The 19,889-nt window shown below is 59.7% G+C and overlaps 1 protein-coding gene across 12 annotated transcripts in view; it reads right to left on the bottom strand.

Moving 5' to 3' along the window:
- The window catches only part of PKP1 (plakophilin 1), a 42,599-nt gene that overhangs the window by 9,405 nt on the left and 13,305 nt on the right, over nt 1-19,889 (bottom strand). For all 12 annotated transcript variants that reach the window (XM_019637978.1, XM_019637976.1, XM_019637979.1 and 9 more), the window contains 2 exons: nt 13,229-13,335; nt 1,015-1,409 (listed from right to left, as the gene is read on the bottom strand). In XM_019637978.1, coding sequence (XP_019493523.1) covers nt 1,015-1,409; nt 13,229-13,335 — 502 coding nt within the window. The remainder of the gene's footprint in view (nt 1-1,014; nt 1,410-13,228; nt 13,336-19,889) is intronic.

Here is a 19,889-nt window from a genome sequence, read left to right as displayed (position 1 = left end):
TCCATCCATCATCTACCCATCCATCCACTTATCCATCCATCCACCTATCCATCCATCCATCCACCTTCCATCCATCCACCTATCCATCCATCTATCCATCTCTCCCTCCCTCTATCCCCAAGTCTCGCTAATTCTTCTTACACAAAAACCCTCACATCTATCTCTTCTTTCTATCCTCAGGGCCACTACCTTCCTTCTGACCATGACCACTGTCATGGAGGCTGCAGCAAGAGACCCCTACAGCTGGCTGTCTTCTCCAAGCTCCCCCAACCAACGTCTTGGACCTTTTATCAGATTAGCAGTCCTAAAACCCTGTACACTGTGTTGTGCTCTTCAGGGGCTTTGCCTTGCTGTAGGGTCAAGTTCAAACTGACACCCAAGGGCATGTACTAGGTTGAACCATGTGAAATGGCTGACAGTCAACCATTTTTAAACCCAAAGCCCAGAAAAACCATGTTTTAATGGCATACTCTGGCCCTGCTGTGCCTGACTTCCCAGCCCCTACGAGGTGCTCTTCCAGCAAGAAGTCACAATGCCCCTTTCCCAGGGGGGCACGTTCCTTTGCTCTTTCAGGAAACGATCGAGATGCCTAAGGATGGAAGTTCCCAAACTCTAGCATGAATCACAGCCCCCTGCAGGACTCGCGACAACACATGGTGTTGGGTCCTGTCCTGACTCAGCAGGTCTGGGCGGGGCCTGAGAAAGAGCATTCCTCTCACGTTCCCAGGGAGGCTGCTGGCCAAGGAACACACTTGGAGAACCGATGGCTTAGCTGACCTCTAATTAGCTCCCCTCTGCTCATGACCTGCGACTCTTCAAAACGACCCTACTCAGTGCCTCGGTTTCAGTGTCTGGGTTCTCCAGCCCCTTCACCCTGGAGTGTTCCCAGGTAGGGACGAGCAAATCCCTGGGGACAGAGACCGTGTCCTCTCCATCGCAGGAGCACCCTCCCTCCAATGCAGCCAGAGGCTGGCCTCCTGCCGCCCCCGCCCCCACCAGGCCCACAGCACTCACTTGGAGCTGGCCCTCGAGTGGCCGAAGGACATGTCCTTGTTACAGGAGATGGGCGGGATGCACACGGGGTCCTGCTTGGACGTGCAGGAGGGCGGGCGCACGGGGCACTTCTTGGTGGCCTTCTGGCCGCTGCAGGTGCTATAGAAGCTGTAGCGGTTCTGGGTGGTCTTGTGGCCCTTGCCCCCCAGCGTGCCCTTGCGCAGCGTGCCCCGGGGGTCGCAGTACAGGTCTGGCTCGCTGCGGCTGGCCTTGATCTTCTGCATGAAGCAGATGTCGCTGCCGGCGCCCAGGGTGCTGCAGACGCCCCGGGGGTAGTGGCGGCCCCAGTTGTCCATCTGGCTGTAGGAGCTGAAGCGCCTGTTGTCAGCCTCACGCTTGAGGGTCCCGTTGTAGATCTGGCCGGAGGGAGGGACAAAAAGCTCAGTGGAGGGTCCTGAGTCCCGGGAGGTCTGGAGGAGATGGAACCTGAGCCGTTTCCTGACACATTATTTTTCCAACGGCAGGTTGGGAACCGTTATGGATTATGAACCGATGATCAGACTGTGACCGTCATTGGAAAACACAGTCTAGAGTAATATCAAGTGGAACACACAGTGTCAGATGTCAGAGCGCCATTCAGGCGGTAAAGACGTGTCGTGTGGTGAAGCAGCGAGTGGGTACCTGGCTGTAAGATGTAGTTCTCACTGTGGGTCGCAGTCAAAAACGTTTGGCCACACAGATCTGGTCTCATACGGGCCGCCTGGGAGGGGAGCCCGAGGCCCCGAGGGGAGAGGACCTTTCCCACAGTCACTTGCTGCGGGAACGGCAGCGGCAGGACCCGAGCCCGTGTCCCCAAGCCCTGCCCTGCTGTCCCAGGCTGTTCCCAGACACCAGTGGCTCCGGCACGGTGGCCTTCGGGGGCCACTGCACACAGGGTGGGTGACTCCTGTTCTGCACTGTCCCCTCAGCTGAAGGCCTCATCCTGCAGGATGCGAATGGGAACAGCCCCTAGGAGTCTCCTCGAAGGCCAAAGGAGAAACCCTCCTGCTCCTGGGCCTTCTGCTAGGGGGACCCCTGCACACGTGCAGACAGACGGGGGCTGCAGGCCGGGGCGTTGGGCCTCCCAGGCTTTGCTGTCAGGCTTGCAGTGGGGAACGGAGGCTGGGCAGAGGCTCAACCCAACAAGGAGGCCCCCCAGGGCCCTGAGAGCCCACCTGGGGAGCCAGCCTCCCTGGGAAGAGCCGCAAAGCTGGAGGTGTGGTGGGAACGAGTTGGGAAGAGAGCTGCAGGTCTGCCTGCTCTGACTTGTCCTGAGACGAGAGGATCAACATGGAGCCTGATGAAATGTCTCCACACAGGGGCCAGCTTGGGACTCAGCTTTGCAGCAGCCCGAGCCTGCCTGCCCCACCCGGGGAGTGAGTGAGTGTGGAGGGAGGTCCTTAGGCAGCGGGGTAACTGCCCTCCACACCAGATCCAGCCACACAAGGCTGGGGAGGGCCGGCTGTTGGCCAGGCCCCCTTTCTCCTCTGCAGCAAGAGCTTCAGAGAGCAGAAAACCTGTGGGTCACGCTCCAGTGAGAAGTGGCCCCCAGACTCAGAAGCCACAAACTATTAGCCGTGGAGATGGCGCGCCTGTCACCTCCACCCACACACCCCGTTGAGCATCAGGCAGGCACAGTTTTCTTCCCCAAACTGGGTCAAACCAACCTCCCCAAAGGGAACTGGGGTGTGGGTGTTGGGAGGCGGGAATGAGGGGAGGAGAACGGGACAGTTTTGTGAACATTTGGACATGGAATGTGCGCCTTGCAGATAACACACAAAATATGCAATTAGCTTCCACGGCTCTTGGTCAGTGGGCCACACCCCTGCGCCTCCATTCTCTGGAGGGAAAGCTGGTTACGCCCAAACAGGACAGCGGGCTAAGCCTTAAATGGAAGTGCAACAAGGAGCTTCCTTGTTCTCTGCATGACATCCCCGGTTGTCATCTCAGTCACCTGATGAGACATCCAAGGGCTCATCCTGGCTCAAGTCCCGGGAAAATGTGGTCACGCTGATTAAACCTCACGGAGGCTTTGGGCTTTGCTCCCCTGAGGTGTGTGTGTGTGGGGGGGCGCAGCGGGCAGCCCTGGACGGGGCTGGCTGCACCCAGGTGTGGCGGGGCAGGTAGAGACGTCCTGTGGACTGCATTTCCCAGCACCCCATCAGCCACACTCCAGCGGTGTCGCCCATTCCTGGGAACCCCGCCCCAGCTCCTGGTCAGGGCTGCTGGCGGGCTGTGTTGGCTGCGGGTGGCTGAGGGCAGCTGTGGGTGACGGCCCCCCATCGTCCCTCTGCTGTCACCCCGACAAGCAGGAGCCAAGCTTCCTCCCAGCCAGGCCCTGTTCCCCTCCAGGGCTCAGCGTTCCCTGCACACATGGCCGTGCAGCTGACGGGTGGGACCATTTCTGTCTTCCTCGGGCTGAGATGGCTGTGCCATCTTGGAGACACATCCCTTGAGCTCACTGGGCCGAGTGGTTGGAACATGGGCTCTGGAGCCTGACCGTGGCTGAGCTCTGGCCATGTCACTGGCCCGATGAGTGGCCTTGGGCTAGTTAAACCCAATGTGTCTCAGTTTCCTCGTCTGTCAAACTGGAGTAACAACCGTGCCCAGTGTGGAGGGCTGTTGGGAGAACCAGCTAAGCGGCGGACACTGCACGACGTGTCTGCTCATTGGCACATCTGTGTCCTGCTGACACTCAGGCTGGGGATGGGCTGGCTGCCACCAGGACTGGCTGAGGCCTTGACACAGCCGAAGCCACAACCAGAGGGCTACCAGGTTGGCACAGGAGGGGGATGAACCCCGAAGCCAGGGCCGCCCAGGAAAGCGGTCCACACCGGTGTTCAGGGCCCATGCTGGTCTCAACCCACGGCCGCAGAGCAGCAGGCGTGCGGGCCGCCCAGACAGGGCGCCCACCGTGAAGCCAGGCTTGGTGGCGGAACGGAGCGGTGCTTCCTGGCGTGGGCGTGGCGGCACTGGGGGCAGGATTAGTCTCCGCACTGCAGGGTGCTTCGCGCCCCTGGCCCCAGGCCCTCAATGCTGGTGATGTCTCACAGTCACTGTGACCAGCGAGAGTGCCCACCCCCCGCCCGCCACACTTGCAAACACTCCCTTCCAGGTCCCGCAAGCAGCTGCAGCAGGAATGCGCAGGCGGCGTGCACACACGTGTCCACGGCAGGTGGGAGAACTGTGCTGCCTGTGCCGGTCCCAGGCACCCCCACATTCAGATAGCGATCTGCTGGCAGCACCCTCGCTTTGAATACAAAGGACAGTGAGACACACACACACACACACTCCTTGTCTGGTTATCTCAGGCTTCCTTGGGAAACTCCAGCCTCAGGTGAGAAGAGCCGCAGATCAGAGCATTCCGGGGACCAGAAACCAGACTTCCTGGGAGCAGAGCACACCCCTTAAAGAAGGCTGGGCAGGGAGGGGAAGACCAACGGGGCTCTTGGGGGGCCGACACTCAGACCCATCTTCCAAGGTGGGCCAGCCGGGCCCCGCTCTGCCCTTCCTCTGCTGACTTGGACCTCTGACTCACTCATCTGTCTGCCCTTCCTTCTTGAAGAAGTGTGGGATTTCACCCCCTCCCCCCATGAGTGCCCCCCCGCCAAATGTCATCTTCTCTCCCCGTTCCTCCTAACTCAGGAAGCTCTCAGAGGCCAACCCCTCATTTTGCAGAAAAGGAGCCGGTCCTAGGAGGTGACCAGACCAAAGTAAAGCAGCCTAAGCCCAAGACCCAGGGCCTCAAAGGACGGAATGCAGTCAGTTTCCCCTTGCGAGTCCCGTTCAGTCTGAAGGGCCCCCTCCCCAGCCGTTAGAGCCCAAGGTCATCGGGCGGACAGAGACCGACCGTGTAGGAAGACAGGGCGTCCTTTCGTCCGCCCATCTGAGGATCTTCCTGGCCCCTCCCTTTCCACTCCCGATGCCCAGACTGTGGTCTGGCTCTCACCGGGTCTCCACTGGACAGCTCCGGTGCCTCCCACGAGCCCCACCCAGCCCTCGGGGCCCTGGCACCTGCCTGGTGGTGCCAGCACCTTGACCTTCCTCAGACAAAGCCTTCATTAGCCCTTGGCTGCTCCAGAGCCGACCGTGTCTCTGCTACAACAGGACGGAGGCACCGGCCTGGCCCCACCCAGCCTTCCTGCAACTCCCCCGCTCCCAGCACACCCCTCCTGAGTCCCCGTGGCAGCAGCCACCTCCAGGCCTCCTGCCTGCTTCTGCGCAGACTCTGCTCCTTCCTGGAGAGCTTTCCTCTCCCGGTCCTCCCAAACCCTACATTTCTGCAAGGCCTCTTCTCCACTTGTCAGCGCTGCAAATCCTGCCCGGACCCCCACCCCACCCCAAGCCTTTCTCTGGGTGTCTGCGATGGCCTCACACCCAGCCGCCTATGGTCTTGGGTGCTCTCCTGTTGCTAATGTCACTCTCTGTCATTGTCCCAGGCTCTCCAGGCAGAGGCCCTTCCCTGTGCCCACCACAGGGCTGGGCTCACAGCCAGTGCTCAGTACAGGGAGTCTGTGCTGGCCGGGGGACGGTCAGGCTGCTGATGGGCATGGGCTGCCCTTGGCCTCCGTGGGTACAGGGGAGCCTCCGTCCACTCTGAGCTGCTAGGAGGACAGGGCGCTCTACATGGGGTGAGCCCATCAACGAGGGGCCAGCATGGGACCAAGCTCTGATGGTCCACGATTTTCCCTTTATCCCCCTGACCTGGGTGATGGCAGCTGGCCGGCCATGTCCAGAGCCCTACTCCAGCTCTGGGTGACCAGGTGGAAGTTACCCAGCTCCCTGGCAGCCGGGCATGTGCTGGGCAGGCCAAGATGAAAAGACTGTCTGGGTCCCTAGCTATTAGCCCATTTGAAACCAAGCTTCTGCCAGCAGGTGAGGCTGGCCAAACCGGCTCTCCAGGGGGACACACCCTGCTCCTCTGCCCAGTCACACCCAGCAAAGTGCCCAACAGGGTCATCTCCAATGCCCTTCTCATGAAAGCAAGTGGCACAGTGTCACAGGGTCCTCGCGTCTCTGAGGCCTGGTGAGGGCTCTCCTGAGAAGGGACCTTGACTGGGAACGCCTTGGGGACAGGTCCCATTGGCCACTCCCCTCATACCTGCTGCTCCCCACTCAGCACCTGTGATATGTAGCAACTCAACATCTTCCTGGGATTTGGGTCAGGACTGGGCACAGCTGGCCAATCATAGGTGGCAGGGGGGCCCTTTGTACACAGCTGGCAGCTCTCCTCCACCCTCTCCCCATGGGCCTGGAAAGCACAGGTTGTCTCCCAGTAAGGGCCGCCCAGGACGGGCACTCAGGGGCCCAGGGCTGGGGAGCTCCCTCGGGGGACAGGGCTAGCTGCTTACGCAGCAGTTGGAGGCAGCGTGGGAGCCACAGGGCCTGAGTCACCGAAGGTGGAGAGGCGTGCCGGTCCCTGCCTGCTCCTGGGCACCGCCCCCTCTCTGGCTGCGTGCAGGGGTCCCACCCCGGCTCCTTCCTCTCCCTGGTGCGCGGCTTTGTGTGGGGCACGGAGGACAGAGCAGCCCCATCACTTAGAGACCCTGTCGCCCTTTGGGCACAGAGGGCACAGGCACAGGCACACACACACACACACTCCCTTATGCAGACCTGCCTCTGTGGGACACACGTCACCTCACGGGGGGCGGACTCAGGTAGAGAAGGTCTCTGAGCGCACCTTGCAGGCAGGGTGCTTTACAGTTTGCAAAGAGCTCCCCCCTTCCCATCTTGTGGGGCCCCACAGCACCCTGGTCTCCTGCCTGGCCAATGAGGTGCATATTAAGGTCCATCCTCTCGGAGCTTATTAAGCCCAGAGAACTAGAGGCGGGGCCACGGCCACATCGCTAGGACTCAGCGGCCCCCGAACCAGGACTGTCTCCAGCCACTTGGCCACCAAAGTCTGGTGATGGGGATGAAGTCTGAACGGCTAAGAGTCTCTGCACGGCGGGGGGGGGGGAGCCCTGCAGGAAGGTCCCCCCACCCCCCACCAGCGTCTCTGGCTCGCTGATGGTCCAGACTGCTACACACCCCTCCCCGGGGATGACGGACATGGGAGGTGCCACCCCCTCTGTTGGCTGATTGATCAATCACAGGAGGTCCTGGGAGACGCCTAAGAGTGTTGCAGCTCGAATATATGGCGATGGAAGGAGAGCTGCCTCTGGGGGGTGAACACACAGCAGATGGTGTGTTATAGAATGGTACCCCTGAAACCTATGTAACTGTACTAGCCATTGTCACCCCAATAAACTTTAATTTAAAAAAAAGACTGTAGCAGCTCAGCTGTGGGCCATGACTCTACTGCCCTAAGTGCCTCAGAAAACCCCCTAGGAGCCCCACCTTCATCCTTGTGTGTGTGTGTGTGTGTGGGGCCCTGAGCGGGAGCTGCTTCTCTCCCCAGCCATGTCTCTGCACCCCGCTCCCCCACCCCTTTGATGTTGTTTTTCAGCTGAGCTCACTCTCCCTGCTGCAGAAAGGCCTCCACAGACACGCCAGGCCCCCCCGAAAAGCTGAGCCTCCCCCCGCGAAGGGTGGGGAGGGCTCCCCCACCCACTGGGAAATGCTGCTGAGCACAGTGACACAAGGGAAGCTCTGACAAGAGGCAACAGAAGACCCACCCAGGGCTCTGTGGAGAGGTCCCTCCTCACTAGTCCCCTGCTCCTGGCCTGGGAGCATCTGCACCCCCAGGGGGAGGGACCCCCTGACTCATCCTCCAGACTGGGCTCTGCTGGGGGGCGCGGGCGCCCTCCCCACCCCGTGCACATCTCTGTAGCTTGGCTTCCTGGACATAAGATCTGGCCAGTGGCACGTGAACCACCTACTTACTGGTCTCAGGAGGACGGAAGGAGCAGGTGGGGGGACGAGGGTGCCCCCACTGGGTGTACGTTCCAAATGCCACACTAACTCAGGGGAGTATTAAACGGTGGGTGGGAGGTGGCTCAAGATTGGAGCTCTTCCACATGAGGCCCACTGAACATGAGGGCAGGGGAGCTGCAGGCCATCACGTGCCTGCGACCCCAGAACCTGGGGTCCCTCCCTAACCTTGCAGGATGCTGGGGACAGGCTTGGCGGTCACCTGGTCCCACCGCCATTTGCAGACAAGGAAACGGATGCTGGGTCAGGCTGCACTTAGTTTGTGCTACAACACGCAGCCTTCACTTACACCCTCCCTGTTAGCTGTTTGAACAGTGTCTGAGGACTTTAGGGACTTGCCGGGTGAGTCGATTGGTCCTTGTCAGGACCAAAGGGGCCAAAAGGCCCCCAGCCAAACGCCACTGATTTTCTTCTGAAGCAAAAAAGCAAGATCACAATTATCCTGGATTCTTCCAATCTTCCCTCTAAAGTTTCAGAGGCTCTGCTTTAAGTCTGAAGAAGCTTGCTTCCTGGCAGAAGACATGATTCCGTTCTCCATGGCCAGAGGGAAACCTGCCTCCTAACATCTTGTCAGGATGGGAGACCTGGTGGGACCTTACGCCCCAGGTCCACCCAAGCATCGGTTTCCCAGCCACAAACTCGGAGCTCTCTGCAACCTGAACGGAAGTGACAGATGGAGACTGAGGATCGCCTGAGCGAAACGAAGATGGGTGCTGGCTCTGTGTGTCTGACAGGACTGGAATCCTCCCTGTGGACCATCAGGGGAGAGCCCGCGGCCGACTGCCCAGAGCTGGCAAAGCCTGACGCTTCCACCAGCTATACGCTGCCCACGGGGTCTCTCAACCTTTGGACCAAACTGCTGGGCCTCCCCACCCCGACCCCACAAGGCCCACACAGCCAGGACGGTGACAGCTGAGACCCTGCCTTCTCCTGGGTCCGGCACTCCTCACGGGGGCAGGAGCATAGGTGGGCCAGCGTGCGCCCAGCCAGAGGAGCACCGTGGGTTCTGTGCCCCCCAGGCATTGGTTACAGGGGTTCACGGACTGGCAACCTGCACCCAGCTGCCCTGCTTGGTGACCAGTCAGAAAGGAGGGCCCAGGGCTATTGTCAGGCCAAGCCCCAGGCCAGGGCCGTTTCTTCTCTGCTCAGGGCGCTCTCCTGTCCTTTCACCCCCCACTTCAAGCTCAGCCGCCCGGAAAGCCTGTCCGGTTTCCTCCACCTGGAGCCAGCCCTTGGGTATCACTTGCATTTATTTGCAGGGACTATGTCCTGTTTCCTGTGCAAGCCCACGGGGCTGACGCGGGGGCCGTTCTCTGACCTCACCCTTCCGAGCAAGGACGCAGGACATGGGGTGTCAGGGCGGCCAGGAGCTGGTCTGGGCAGCTGTCTGGTGCTGATGAGACACACCTGAGGCCCAGCGCTCACCTGCGCAGCGATGGAGGCCCCGCCTCCAGGGTCCTGCTGCCTTCTTTTCTGCCTCTTATCTCTGTCCCCCCCCCCAGATGCCACTCCAGTGGACGGCAGCTTATGAAGGGGGCTCATCCCAGGGGACACCCCAGACACAGGCGTTTGCCACCAGCTCCTGCTGCAGTTTAAACACAGGGAGTGTCTCCAGGCTCTGCAAGGGTGTCTGTGAAAACATGCCTAGCGTTGCTGCTGCTTTGGGGGGGGGGGGGCGCTGGGAGCGGCTCCTCCCTGCTCGCTAGCGGCTGTGCCTCTTCTCTCTCAGGCACATCCTGTCCCTCGGCAAGTAGGATCGCTGTCTCTTCTTGTTGGGCGAGAGCCTGAGGCCCCGCGGGACCCTCCTATCTCCCAGGCTGGGTGGGAGTGATTCACCAGCTGGCACGGGGACACCGGGTTGGCAGACACATCAATCGCTCGCTCCCGGAGCAGGAGCCAGGCCCGCTGGGGCGAGGGAAGGAGGCTGTGTCCACTCTCCACCCCTCCCCTGGACTCTACAAGAACAGACAGAGCCCAGCAGGCAGCCGGCGGGCCTGTCTGGAAGGCGGCTGGGACACGGGCGCTAGGGAGGTCGGCCTGGGCGCGAAGGCGGGTAGTTTCTAAGCCTCCTCCTGCAAAGCTGCAGGAGATGAGGTCCTCAGTCTCCCTGTCCTGTCGCAAGGGTTAATTAGCTGCTGCTTTCCTGGGGCCCGAAGCGGAGGTCTCAGCCTGACGGGATGGGCCCCCCATGCCCCTGGGAGTCCTGGGCTACCGGTCCCTGCAGCGGCTCAGAGCCAGTTCTCAAGCCACACAGAACCATGAAAAGATGTGTTTCTTGGTTTGTAAATAGGAAAACCCTTCAGAGCTGAGGCTGACAGGAGACTGCAGTCTTAATCCAGGAACAGTCCCTGGAAATCAAAACTGTCCACCTGCCTCAGCCTCCCTGAGAACAAGCCTGTATGATGGAAGCCGTTTCCAGCTTTGGAACAGCTGGGCCGTGCCTCCCGCTGCTTCCGGCTCTCTGTTCCCCTCGCCCTGGTCTCCGCTGGCCCAGAGGAAGGCCTTTAAGGGGCCCACGTGAGGATCCTTAATGGGTGAAACAGCCTCCATTTCTCACCAGAAACGGCTGCAGCTGGAAGTCACTCAGCTGAAGTCCTTCACCTGGGAGAGGAGCGTGTAAAGCGGGTGCAGCGGTACCCTAATCTAGGGTTGCCAGATGTAGCAAATAAAAATATAGCATACCCAATTAAATCTGAATTTCAGAAAAACAACAAATAAGTTCCTAGTATAAGTATGTCCCCAATATTGTATTTTATCTGGCAACTCTGCTCTGACTCCTACTAGAGCTTGTAGCTGAATGAATCCAGCCTGAGTCTAGGAAGGAAAAAAAAAAAAAGGCCAATCCCCTGGCCCTGATATGACACTGAGGACAACGCAATTGAAAAGGGTACAGAGGTCTAGAAAGGTTTTGGACAACGGCGGTGCTCTGGCAGCTACGCCTGCTTTCCATCTGTCTGTTGACCTCTGTGCTTCTCCCAGCTGGACGGCAAGTTTGGGGAGGGCAAAGGCAGTGTCTTCATCTGCGTCCGCCCAGCTCTGGCTGGGGGCCCGAGTGCTTTCGTGGTACTGTCGGCAGGAAACAGCCCTGGAACCTGCTGGGAGGCCTGTGCAGACGAGTGTGCCCTGAACCAAGCTGGTTTTCAGCAGGCGGGAGGCACCAGCTCTGTGTGTGTGGTGCCACGCCCGGAAACCCACACGCAGGGGCATCTCACCGCCACTGCCCGTTACCTTCCCTCCTCTCCTTGCCCCGGGCCCATGGCCCCCTTTGGTTTGCCCAGTCCTCAGCTGATTGTGGGCCTGTGTCAGTGGCTCCACTCCCTGCTACCTCGCCCTCCATCTGCCAAAGCCGCTGTGTGTGCGCTCAGCTCCCAGCTGTCCCCAGAGCCTCTCCTGAGCTGGGAAGACACAGGACCTGCCTCAGCAGCTGCCCCGACACGACCAGAGTCATTTTTGAGGTCCCGTCAGCCAAGGGGGAGTGGGGAGTGTGGGCCTTCGGGTGCGGGAAAGGGAAGGGGTTTTCACTGGGTGGGGGGCAGTGGGCAGCATTAAGAGCTGGTGAGATTGAGTCAATCAACTGGAAGAAACACCCACCGCGGGGCCAGAGGGGATGTTTACCGTTCCTGGTTACCAGCTTTCATAACTTGGTTACCAAGCTGGTAACACTTCAGAGTTCATGCAACATAGTGTTGGCCTGTGGCGAAGTGCACACACAGGCATCACCTTTCCCATTTCACAGGTGAGAAAACTGAGGCCCAGAGGAGCTAGGAGGTTTATCTGGAGTCACAGAGCCAGGACCAAACCTCCTTGTACCATCTGCATTGTCACCATGATTGTCCGTCCCGACGGGGGGGGTCGCATCCAGCGACCTGCCCGCCTCGGGTCTCACCCCGCGTGACCAAGTTGTTTTCTCTGGTCCTGCCTGGTCATCACTCTTCATGTCAAAGCCCTTCATTCACACCTATGCCTGATCTGCCAGCCTATCGGGCTTGGTCAGCCATATTTCTATTGCACCAAGGGTATCAATTCATATCAAGAATCAGGAGAAAACAAAGGGAAGTAAATTTGCGGCAGACTCTTCCCTTCAATCCTAACCTATAAGATGCATGAAAGACAAGGCCCCCAATATTAGCCTCAACAAGTACCTCGGAGGGGAGGCATTGAGCCGACGACCAAAGGAACACCTGCCTCATAAACCACCCGCCCTCTCCCTTGCCCAGGACTCCCACCATCAGGGCGACACCTGTGAGCGGTGTGAACTCAGGGCAAATGCTGCCGCGACCCTGGAGCCCCACGGGGACGGCGCCCCAGCCTCCCACGGAAAAGCAGCCCCACCCCCACCCCCACCCACGCAACACCGCTAGGGTCTCTCGAGTTGCCAAGAACAAAACAGGCTAATGTTGAAATCAGCAATCATAAACGAAAACTGTGGAATTGGAGGTCTGGGCGAACCCCCAGCGGTCACCAAGCCCACTAGCCCTGGTTTTAGGGAGCGAGGCAAGTCCTGCACTGACCTATACGAACTGAACCAGTGTGTCTCGAGTCAGGACTCGATAACTATTTGTTCGATAAAGGGCGGGTTGACGTCACAGGAAGACAAGGACAGGGTCAGGATGAAAGGATCTAGAATCAGTTTACCATGTTAAGTGAAAAACATCTTAAGACTGATTGCAATCTGTTTCTTTCATGAACATTATTTCATTGAATTCTGATAACGACCCCACGAGGGCACTGTGTTCCATCTGCTGACACGTGAGGAAACTGAGGCCCAGCAGTGCAGGGTCTGCCCTACGTGCCACGGTCATTTCAGCAGCAGAGCTGGACTCTGAACCAACTTACGGTCCCTCACTGCTCCCACCAGCCAAGCTCCCTGCAGTGACTCAGGGGGCCGCCTAGAGCCCCCTCCTTGGTCGTCAGCACATACTGACGAGAGAGCGCCCTTTGGGATCTTTCTAGAAACATCTACAGGAATCCACAAATGGGCCTCAGGAATTCAAACTTCTCTCACATCTGTGATCAAAACAGACATTGCGAAAGAAACGGACTTCAAAAAAATATGCTCTTTATAAAATAAGAATGACTGTCAGCCGTCACTGAAAAGAATCATTCATTTAAAAAAGTGCTCTTTGTGCTTTTTCTAAAGTGTTCTCATTTGAGACAGTCAGAAATATCCAATCAGCTGTGTTAAGAGCCAGCGATGACACACTGGCCAAGCAAAGGGACCTGGTCAGCGTCGGGGGCTCATCTCAGGCCCTCCCCTCCCCGCACTGCGGCTCTGGCCGCCAGTGGACCCCCACCACCCCCACGCGCGCCCCAGGTCTCTTACCGGATAGCCCCACGAGCCACTCCCGGCCTGGGACTTGGAGTAGTAGCTGCTCTTGGTGCTGGTCCCGTAGCTGTTGTAAGTGTCGGTCAAGCCATCGTACATGGAACCTGAGAGCAGAGGCGGGGGTTAGGACAGTGCTGGCTGGGTTCCTCACCCACCCGCCTCGCCAGGCATCACGCTGCAACCAGGTCCTCCACGCCCCATGGGGGGGGGGTGACAGGCCTGAGCTGGGGAGAGGACGGTGGCAGTCAGCCTCCCGTTACTGCACCTCCTCCAGGACCCCCCAGGCAGCTGTAAGGGCAGCTTGGAGAGTCTCCTCCGACCCCCTGCTGGGGACCTGGAGGGCCTTGAAGCACCCACGGTCCATTCCAGGGACTGACGACCCGCGTGCCACAGGGAGACTCCGCACTCGGGGAAGACAGGCGGGGCCTCGACATGCCAGCTCCGGTCAGGGCCACAGAGCAGTGACGGCGGGGCTAGTTCCAAACCTCCGCCCGGCCCCACGCGTGACCAGGTGACCTTCTGCCCCTTCCTGCACCCCCAGATGGTGAAGGGGAGTGGCCATCAGCCTCAAAGGCCCCCGTGAGGGTTAATTAATGTTTTCCGAGTGCCGGAGACCCACAGACAACAGGCTCCGTGGGGTGACAGTGTCACTAGGGTCATTAGCGGCACAGGGGCCTTGAATCACAGAAAGCAGGACTGGATTTGGGCTCCTGGAGGGGCCGCCCCCTCTCCCCTTTGCCAGGTGGCAGAGGGGGTCCTGAAGGACAGTCCCTACTGTCCTTGAAACATGGCTGACAGCAAGAGGCCACGATCTTGCTCCCACCAGTCCCCTTGCCAAGCCTGCCTTCCCTCCTAGGCCACAACCATCGAATCTTCCCCCATCTTTCACAGCCAAGCTCCAGACCTTGTCCCTTCAGGAAGCCTTCACTGACCGAGGCAGCCTTTGCCGCCTCCAAACACATACTCTCTGCTGTCTGCACCCACATTGGCTGCTGCACGGGGGGTGGCCATTGTGGGGACCCCAGAGCCAAGCTTCCCCGCACGCTTGTTAAACGATGGTCTCTGTGGGATCTGTGAGCGCCTCCTGGGGCGATGAGCCCCCCTTCTCCCTAAAGTGATGGTCCGACTCCAGCGTCCAAGGCCGTCGAGGGTGAAGGGTTTGCCCCTGGGCTCACCTGGGACATCAGCCCTTCTGCCATGCACCAAGCCTTTGGGTGGGTGGCGGGGGGGACTGGACTCTCTGAGCTCGGAGTAGGAGGGGCAGCCTTGGAACGTGGCAGGTGGCCCTGCCTGGTGCCACCTGCTCTGTGCATTGTCACACAGCTCACAGGGCAGGGCGCTGCCCCTGACTCCTCACCCCCCAGTCACGGAGGACCAACTGGCCACGAGGGCCATCGGCTGTGGCCTTGGGAGCTTAGAGGTGTTGAAATGGGCATTTGGGCAAGTCATGTGCTCTCCCTGGCCTCAGCTTCCTCTTCCATAAAAAGAAGGGGTTGGAGGGCCGGCCGAGTGGCTCAGTTGGCTAAGAACTCGCTCAAGAGTGTGAGCTTTGAGCAACAGCGGTTCGATTCCCGGCCTGAGCTGAGCTGCCGCTGAGCTGCCCACAGGTGGCAGGATGGCTCAGCTAAAAAGAAAAAAAAGAAGGGGTTCGCCTCTATATATACACCCAAAGCTCCAGCGCCAGCGTCCTCTGGTTGAGTGATTACAGTGACACGTGCACGATGGCTTTTGGAGGAGCCCTTCCCTAGAGATCAGGTTCATCACAAGGAAGAAGGACAGACGTCAAAGGCTACAGCCCCATCCCCTTGGCCGCCTGCCTCAGGGTCGTCCAGGCCTGACTGCCCAGGGGACTTCCATCGGAGCCTCTGTCTCACTCCCAGCTCCCTGCTGAGCGCAGGCAGCTCAGGCCACCCTTTCTCCAGAAACGGAGCCTCTGGAGAGGCTGCCTTCATCAGGAGGGAACCGGAGTCGATCTCATGGGCTCAGACCCCCAATGGAGGGGCGGCAGCGGACACACGCACCGGCAGCCCCCAGGCGGCCTCCGGCCAGCCCACCTCTCCTGCTCCTTCCAGGGCGTGGCAGGCCCCAGTTTGATTGGCTCTCGCCCCACGAGTGACAATTTCTTGCCAAAGGGCAGGCGTGGGTCAGCCAGCTGCTTTTGAATGGAAAACCTGGAGTGGTGACAGACAAGAGTCCTAGGGAGCCCCAGGAAGCCTCCCGCGAGGAGAGGCAGGCTCAGAGGGGACCTGTCAGCGGTGATGCCACTCGCCCCTCGGTCACCAGCTGGAGCACCTCCTCCCCTCCACACCCCAAACCCGCTGCCTCGGCTCACTCTCCTCCGTGTGACCGTGGGGAGCTCTCTGCCGTGGAGGCGGGGGAGGGCGGGGCAGCGAGGCCACCCGGGAACACCTTCTAATTCCCAAAGCCGGTCCCTCTGTCCCGGTGGTGACTCTGGCGATGACAGGGGTGGGCTCGTAGCTCGCTTCTGGTTGGGCCAAGGCCTCTGGGTCCTTCCCGGAAGCTCCTAACGGTACCTCCTAAGGCCCATCTGGAATCCAGGGTCAGGCCGCCTGACTCGCACCTTAAGCCGCTTCGCCCGGCTTCCTCATGAGAGCGAGGCGGCTGCCATCACACCAGCCAGCACTGCTGCTCTGGCAGGAGGTGGCCGTGCTGGGGCCCCAGGTCGCGAGGGAGGGTGGGTGTTCAGGGACGTGACACCCCGGAAGTCCCACCCTGCCGTGGGCCAGTGGGAGGTGAGCTCTGTTTGGAAGAGAGCTGCTCCCACAAAGGAGGCCCTTTTCCCCTCTCCTGACCCCGAGGTGTCTGGCTGGAAAGGACTCCCCTCTGAAAGGCAAGTTCCACAGGCAGGGTACATGGCTTCTCGGGGAGCAACGGGGCTAGGTGTGGCGGCTTCCACTTCTCCACCTGGTCCCCAGCTTCTCTAGAGCTCACTTCTAGGAGGCTTTCCCAATCAACAACCCCTGATCGCCTCGCCCCCAGCCAGCTGTCTCCTCAGTACAGGGCACGTCGGTGTGGTCCCTCCTGCCCGCCCCTCGTGGTGAAGCTGCCCTGGTGCCTGGGTGCCCCACACCCCCACAACTGCAGCGTGAGGCCAGGGTCCTTGAACTCAGCCAGACCCTCCTCCCACCCAGAGGCCCCTGGTGGGTCTGGTCCGCCAGGAACCAAGGAGCTGAGTGTCTAGAACACCCAACGCCATTTCCCTGAGGGGGATTCTTGGTCTAGGCGTGGTCCGGGGAGGTGACCCCAGCACGTAGCTCACCCATCTCTTCCAGGTGAGCATCTGTGCCCCATGTCTCCAGGAGGGCGCACATGCCACGGGGGGGTGGCAGTTCTCAGGGAAGCTGGCTGCCACCCTACCTGTACATTGATCTGTGCATCTGCCCCCCCACCCCCCAGAACCCCAAGGTCAAGGAGAAAATATCTCAGGGGCTGTAATGTTTTCCTCATATGCCAGTGACACCAGCTGCTCCGCGCACACTGCTTGTCGCATGCTGCCACTGCTTCAGGACTCTGCCCCTCAGATGACCCCATCCCTGGACACTCTGGGTGCTTTAGCCGCTGGCCTGAGCCTCCCTGCGTCCTAGGGGCAGCCCGAGCTTTCTCTACTACCGAAGTTTTGCAAATGGAGGCGGCTCCTTTGTTAGGGCTCCTGTGGGGACAGGCAGACCTTCGCAGGGTGACTCATCTCCGTCACCGCTAAGCTTGCATAGGTCACACCCACCACACCTGAAACATCTCCCTTCTTCTCAGCCAAACCCTTTCCCTGCATTCAAAACCGTGCACAGAAACCAGCCTCTCCTGGGGGTGACCCCACCCAGCGCTGGGTGCTCCAACCTTCCAGCAGAGCCCTCTGTGTCAGCACTCTGTCCATGTGCTCTGCTCGCCCTGTGCTGGCTCTCGGGTTCTCTGGAGCGAGCCTTCTGTCCATAGCGTGCGTGCGTGTGTGTGTGTGTGTGTGCGCACCCCCTGCACCCTTCTCCTGCAGACCAGGGCTGGGGCTCTCCAGCCAGGCTGGGGGCTCCCTGAAGCCAGGGGTGCCCCACCCACCCCAACCCCAGGGCCAGCGTCTCCTGGAAATGGCTCCCATGACATCAGCCTGCCTGGCCACATGACCGCAGGCTGCTCTCAGGGGCAGAGGTCACCTGAAACCCCTCCCCCGCTGCCTCTTCCCTGCTGGTCAGGCCTCGTCAGGACGCTGCTTCAGAGGCGTGACCAGCGTGGGCTCTGGCTCCCTCAGGCCACCATCTCCTCTGGTTCTTCCACACCCGAGGAAAGCCTGTCTGTTCCTCAGCTCAGGGAGCTCGTATCTCTCAGCCTTGACAACACCCTCACTTCACCCCCGAAACCTGTCCCGCCCGTGGTGCGCAGAAGGGCTAGGCCCAGAGGAAGAGGGATTTAACAGTGATAAGAAGCAGAACTGGCAGAAGACAGTCCGGAGACAACCTCCCTCCGAGGTGTTCAAGAGCGGGCAGGCGTCCGCCGGACCCCAGATGGTTCAGGTGCCTCGGGGAGGAGAATGGCCAGACACCATCCTGTTCCCGCTGCCCAGACCGGCTGGGAGCGCTGTGGACGTGCCTCCCCGCCCTGGAGCTCCCGTGAGCCACAGGAGAGCAAGGAGACGAGCACGGCCTCTCCGGGCGCCCGGCTGGTTCTCGCCTATTTCCGGGCACGTGTGCACAGCAGAAATGCAGGAACAACTGGCGCTGCTTCCGCCTGAGTCTCCTCTCCCTCACCTGCACACGGGCTCCTGCTCTGCCAGGAGCCTGCCGCCTTCCCGGGGATCTGTGTGTGGCCACCGCAAAACCTAAGGACGGGCAGAGGCTGGGAGGGTCCTGTGGGAACAGTGCTGGCCGGGGGTCAGGGCGGTGGGGCCAGTGTGGGCAAGGGCCAGAGCAGGATGCGGCCACCTGGCTGGAGGGCCAGAGTAAAAAACGGTCACCAGCAGTGACTACATTGGATGCCCGTCTGTGTGTGTGAGAGCACGTGAAGAGGGGTGTGTGTGCATTCCAGGGTTCCCCACGCTGGGTCTGCGCGTGAGTGAAGGGCATGTTAGAATCACCTGGGAGCCCTGAAATGCCCTGAGGCCCACCTGCCTCCCATCCTAACTAAGGCCGGCTCTCCGGGCTGGACCTAGGCACTTGCATCTGTTAAAATTCCCAGATGACTCCAGTGAGGAGGGGTGTACGAGGGTGTTTCCTCTTAAGAGATGATGAGCGCTGTGTCTCGGGGGGGAGGAGCCTTTTAACAAGACAGCTGCAGGTGGTTTAGGGGGGTGGTTTGCAAGGTCAGGGGTTATACAAGCTATTCCCAAAGAGCATTACCATCAGCAAGCACTTTGGAGATGATGTAATCCAACGTGTCACAGGTGCAGAAACCCAGAGAGAGGCAGTGACTTGCCCAAGATCACACACACTCAGCAACAGATCCAGACAGAGCTCAGCTCTCCTGACACCAAGCTGGACTCGGGCCACAGCATAAGCCGCCAGGTGGGGGTCTGAGGTGTGCCTACGTGTGTACGTGCACAGGTGACAGGTGTGGCTATGCGTGTGTGTGCGGTGTGCCTACAAAGCACGTCACCCGAGGACATCTAACGTTCTTCCACTTTGTTTGGTTCAGACATTACACACCTCCTGGGGGTCATGCCCCATCATAGAAGTGGTCCCCACGCTTTTAAACCTGGAACAATTGGCTTATTGATACTTACAGTTCTGGGTGTGGGGAGAGGAATTTGTGTTTTCTTAATTTTTATAAAAAAAAAAACCACCTTTGCCAATGAACTTAGCCAAGGAGCAGGATCTAGAAAAACAGCGTTTGCGATGGAAAAACCCTGGAATACCCAGCATTTTTGCATGGGTTGTAACAGGCCAACGGAAATTCTGCCTCAAACCTCAACCTCAAGCCAAGAAACGTTGTAAAGAACCAAGAATTGGTTCATTTGAAGTTTAATTAGTGCGTTTTGCGGCGGGAGCAAGCTCAGGCACAAATACCCTTTACCATCCCCCAGCTCAGGTTTGGTCCCCAAAACACAACCCCAGACATGATGCCTGTTCTCGGTCTGTGGTCCGAAAAGGACAACTTTCAAGCAGCCCCCCACTCAGGCACAGGTCCCTGCTGAGACAGTCGGACACAAGCACGGAAGCACTCAGCAGTCGCGGCCCCACACGCAGCCCCAGCACCTCTGCCCCCGAGGGGAGAAGGCACGGCCCCAGCCCACTGTCACTTCACCCCCCATCTCTGACCAGGTTGGAATCCAGGTTTGGCTGTTTTCAATGGGAAATGGCGCGTCTGAGAGGAAGAGAGAAGGAAAAGTCGGGCCCATGGGCGAAAGAGAAAGATACAGCATCTAAGAAGCTGGTGATAAGCCAGGCGAATGGGGCTGCCGGCGGCCAGCGTCGGGATTGCCCCAGGATGAGAAGGGACAGGGAAAAGCAGCTGCCCGTGAAACCCTGTGGGTGGTGTGCGTCTGGTGGGGCGGCGGGAGTGGGGGTGGGGTGTGGAGCAGATGAGATTTGGGTGAAGACTTAAGAAAGGGTTCCTGTGATGTCACACAGAGCCTGAGTGTGCGGAAGCAGCGCGTCTGCCCCTTACCCCCAGACCTGATGGGCACCAGCCCCTGCAGGGACTTCCCAGCCCTGGG

Source organism: Hipposideros armiger, unplaced genomic scaffold, assembly GCF_001890085.2.
Source record: "Hipposideros armiger isolate ML-2016 unplaced genomic scaffold, ASM189008v1 scaffold_37, whole genome shotgun sequence".
NCBI lineage: Eukaryota > Metazoa > Chordata > Mammalia > Chiroptera > Hipposideridae > Hipposideros > Hipposideros armiger.
The sequence above is the reverse complement of the archived record's forward strand: the minus strand, read 5'-3'. Positions and strand labels throughout refer to the sequence as shown.